This window comes from Morone saxatilis, unplaced genomic scaffold (assembly GCF_004916995.1).
Source record: "Morone saxatilis isolate NCDOM2014 unplaced genomic scaffold, NCSU_SB_2.0 Contig21, whole genome shotgun sequence".
NCBI lineage: Eukaryota > Metazoa > Chordata > Actinopteri > Moronidae > Morone > Morone saxatilis.
In genome coordinates, this window is record NW_023339774.1 from 21,514,380 (window position 1) to 21,518,630 (window position 4,251).

The following is a 4,251-nucleotide window of genomic DNA, read 5'->3' on the forward strand; positions in this document are numbered from 1 at the left end:
ATTAAAGTGGACAGAAACAGAATAAAACTCATTAAAGCGTCTCTGTTAGTGTTTCCAACAATCACCAACTCTGGTTTGGTGGAAATAAATCCTTAATTCACCGACATAGATGAGAAACACAGCAGCAGCCAACAGCTTTACATGGAGGGATTCACATACACAGAGAGGGAGTGTGACCTCATTCTCTGCTCGGGGGCACCATGACTCCACTACTCTATATCTTCACATAGCAAATAGCTTTTTCTGCTATTGTAATGTTTAAAATCTCGTGTATATAACCTTCAACTTTATATTTGTTGCTAATGAAAGTTGTTGAGAACTTCGGGGGGGCACACACAGATCTAATTTCTTCAACACTGTTGGACTCTTTTTGCTCTGTGGATCGCTTGCTGAGTGTCATGTTTCCTGTCTGTGTTCTCCAGTCAGAGCCGTTCAATGGTCAGGGCAGCCTGCCATCTGGAGGAGCCGGAGGATACAATGCCTTCACACAGGCTGCAGTGAGCGGGGTAAGTCAATGAGTCCAGTTCAGCACCGACACACAGAAATATACTGTATGATTGCGGGCTTTTCTTGTTAAACACTTCATGAAATACTCTGAAGATTTGAAGTTCTAAACACTCGTCGTCATCGCCGTCTCGCAGCCAGGTCGGGGTGGAGTGATGCCCGGGTATCCTAGCTCACCGATGGGAGGGAATCCCACTCCTCCGATGACACCTGGGACGTCAATACCTCCCTACCTGTCCCCGGGCCAGGACACAAAACCCCCCTACCTTCCACCTGACATCAAACCCAACATCAACACACAGCAGCCCTCCACAGGTGAGACTCACTGCAGGAAGCACACACCAGGAAGTAAAACTGTGTTTTGTAATTGGTTTGGAGAATTACAGACACCTGATCTCTCCAGGTAGATGTCTTCTGGGGAAATTTTACAGAAACTTCCTGTCTTAAGTCTTAAGTTAAGATTAAGTTAGGTGTCTAAGATAGGATTCTTTCCAATTTGGTAAAACTAAATCCTAACTATCTTTAGGAATCTGATCCTAGCTTACTTAATCATATCTTATCTCAGGTTAGGAAATCCTAAATAGTCAATCCAACATCACTTATCAATTTTTACATCTGTTACCTAGCAACCGATGCTATTTTATCATTCCACCGAGCTAAACAACTTTGTAACCTCACTGAAACAAACAGAAAAACAACAGTAACTGATTGTCTGATATTATTTTTTTATTAGGACAGCTTAACGGTTATCCTAAAGTTAGCAGAGTTTATTTAAGATTTTGGGTAGTTAGGATGCTTGTGTAATACACTTTTCCTATCTTAATGTGATATGCAATATGATAAAAACATTGACTTGGTAACTCTAATGCAGGTTAGGTAGTTTCTGTATTATGTTTTCTTACTACAGTATTTATATGGAACAAAACAAAAGGAAGTATTTTACTTTTGTTTACTACTTTAACTACCGTACAGGAACTAAACTCAGTTCCTGGTTATTTTGGTCAAAATGCAGGTGAAGTTCCTGACTTCCTCCCAAAATGTCCTCGTTCCTGTAGTGGAAAACGCTCTAAAAGCCAACTCTTGTTTTCCATTCAAGGTAACCCCAGCGACGACCTGCGTCTGACTTTCCCGGTACGAGACGGCGTCGTGTTGGAGCCGTTCAGACTGGAGCACAACCTGGCCGTCAGTAACCACGCCTTCCAGCTGAGAGACTCTGTGTACAAAACGCTCATGTTGAGGTAGGAAGACTTTCCAGTCACTCTCATCTCCTTTGTTTCCTGTTTTGTATCTGGGTCTGACGAACACAATGTGGTTAAAAAGGAAGAGAGAATACACGTCCACACACATTTGTCCTCTTCCTGTAGTTTATCCATCTAGATTGTTTTGGTGAAATCCACCGTGGAGATGTTGGCCTTCTCTCCAAAATAAAGGAACCAGATTCATGTTTACATCCACTTATGTCCATGAGCAGATGCTGCTAACACTTCTGTGATAACACATTTATACCGCATGGTTTTCACCCAAAACTGCAGTTAAAGGGTACATTGATGGGTACCTGTGGAACCCTTTTTCATTCAGATATCTTAAAGTTAGAGGTCAAGGGACCCCTTTGAAAATTGCTGTGCCAGTCCCTCAGAACAAACACCACACAAACCCAAAATATGAAATCAAACCCATCATCAGGCCCAACAGCCTGAGTGCCATGCCAGTTTTTCCCCTCGCCAAAATGTATTCTAACTTACGGCCAATTCAGACCAAATCAGGCGCTGCGGCAAAAGTTCCCCTCCGGCTATTCATCATAAATGGGAGTAATGGATTTAGGTTTTGGTGTTGAGAGAGAGAGAGAGAAACACGTTATGTTCTAATTGTTTCACAGCAGTTATGTCCTAAAACACGCCTCTACATGAGCCTGTGGTAAATGATTTGGTCTGAATGGTCGTAGTTAGCCTCCTTCCAAGCTAGCACGACACGGTTGGTACGAGTAAATAAAAACAGGATACCGGCACTCACAGGTGATACCAGTACATTCACTGGAGCTTTAAAACCTGCTACAGCCTCTGAGAGACGGGACTGTCGGCCGAGGACGCCGGCGTCCTAGCGGAGGTTAAGAAGTGAAGTCACTGCTTTGTACTTCAGAACAAATGGAGCCTTTTTTCAGGAATATCTTTTCAGAGTCACACACAGCGAACTTAAAAGACCCTGTAACAACTCAGAGATGGTTTTATTGGGTTTTCCAAAACACGGCATTTTGTATATTTGGTGTCTCACACCTTCAGTTACATACAGTTGGAAATATCCCAAGTAAACAATAACTTTGCACACAAGAGAAATCCATAGTAAGCAATACTAGAAACACAAAATACCACTTTCTGTCAGCGATAACAAGGTGCTCCTGTGAGCGGTGATAGTCTCTGTTTATATTGGATTGAATGTATGTAGAATACATGGAGAAATATGTTCTCATAAACCACTATTGTAAAACTCACAACCTGCTAATAATGCTTCAAACTCAGCTGTTATATTATTCTATATCTTCTCCAATATCACATCTCCAGACTAGTCTTCTGCTTTCTGATGAGATGAGATGAATAAAGGATAAAGAGGATAAATATTTGATGATTACCATAAAAACCCTCTTCTAACTCCCATCTGTAACAGAATATGTGGCCTCAGTGTGAATTCGGAGAACCTCCCTGTTTCTCTTCCTGAGTGATTTTAAAAACCACCAGATGAGGAAAAACAAACGAGGAATGTTAGATAACCCCACCCAGTCGCTCCCTGATGGTTTGTGTTGTGTCGCCCCCTGCAGGCCTGATCTGGAGCTGCAGTTCAAGTGTTACCACCATGAAGACAGACAAATGAACACTAACTGGCCTGCATCGGTACAAGTAAGTACCATCAGCTTTATTGAGTTTATTAAGTCTGAGATAAAAGTATTTCTTTAAAACAGAAGTAGATATTTAATTATAAAGTTTAATGATTGTAAAAGCCCTACTTGTCATTTAATTGTGTTTTTTCTTCTGTATCAGGTGAGTGTCAACGCAACTCCTCTGTGCATTGAAAGAGGAGACAACAAAACCTCCCACAAGCCCTTGTACCTAAAGCAAGTGTGTCAACCGGGACGTAACACCGTACAGATCACAGTAACAGCCTGCTGTTGTGTGAGTAGACACCCTCCCTGTTAACACATTACTATGTCTGACATTAAATCCCATTTTAACAACATTTCCCCCCTCCTTCTTGTCTGTCCGCAGTCCCACCTGTTTGTGCTGCAGCTGGTCCACCGGCCGTCCGTCAGGTCCGTCCTGCAGGGTTTGATGAAGAAGAGACTCCTGCCGGCCGAGCACTGCATCACCAAGAGTGAGTGGGAATCCAGTTTGCTGTGGTTGGAAAGCATTGTGGTCCAAAACAGTAGCTGCTTTTGTTGGCTTACACTCATGTGTCTGTATACGGTGGTGTAAAGTAACTGTAATAATTAACCACTTGGCTTAACCCTGCCGTTGCTGGTCTGAATGATAGAGTGGTTCTGATTACTTTTTATCGTCTTTTTGTTTCAGTAAAGAGAAATTTCAGTAGTGGCACCATCCCCGGGACTCCTGGTCTGAACGGAGAGGACGGCGTAGAGCAGACGGCAATCAAAGTTTCCCTCAAATGCCCGATCACGTTCAGACGAATCCAGCTGCCAGCCAGAGGTCACGACTGCAGACACATACAGGTGGGCTCTCACACACTCTCACACTCACACAC

The 4,251-nt window shown here is 43.0% G+C and overlaps 1 protein-coding gene across 1 annotated transcript in view; it reads left to right on the top strand.

Moving 5' to 3' along the window:
* The window catches only part of zmiz2 (zinc finger, MIZ-type containing 2), a gene marked incomplete in the record, with an annotated part of 28,046 nt that overhangs the window by 16,925 nt on the left and 6,870 nt on the right, over window positions 1-4,251 (top strand). Inside the window, 7 exon segments of the mRNA XM_035668366.1 lie at window positions 423-506; window positions 642-819; window positions 1,601-1,742; window positions 3,314-3,392; window positions 3,534-3,665; window positions 3,759-3,864; window positions 4,062-4,219. Coding sequence (XP_035524259.1) covers window positions 423-506; window positions 642-819; window positions 1,601-1,742; window positions 3,314-3,392; window positions 3,534-3,665; window positions 3,759-3,864; window positions 4,062-4,219 — 879 coding nt within the window.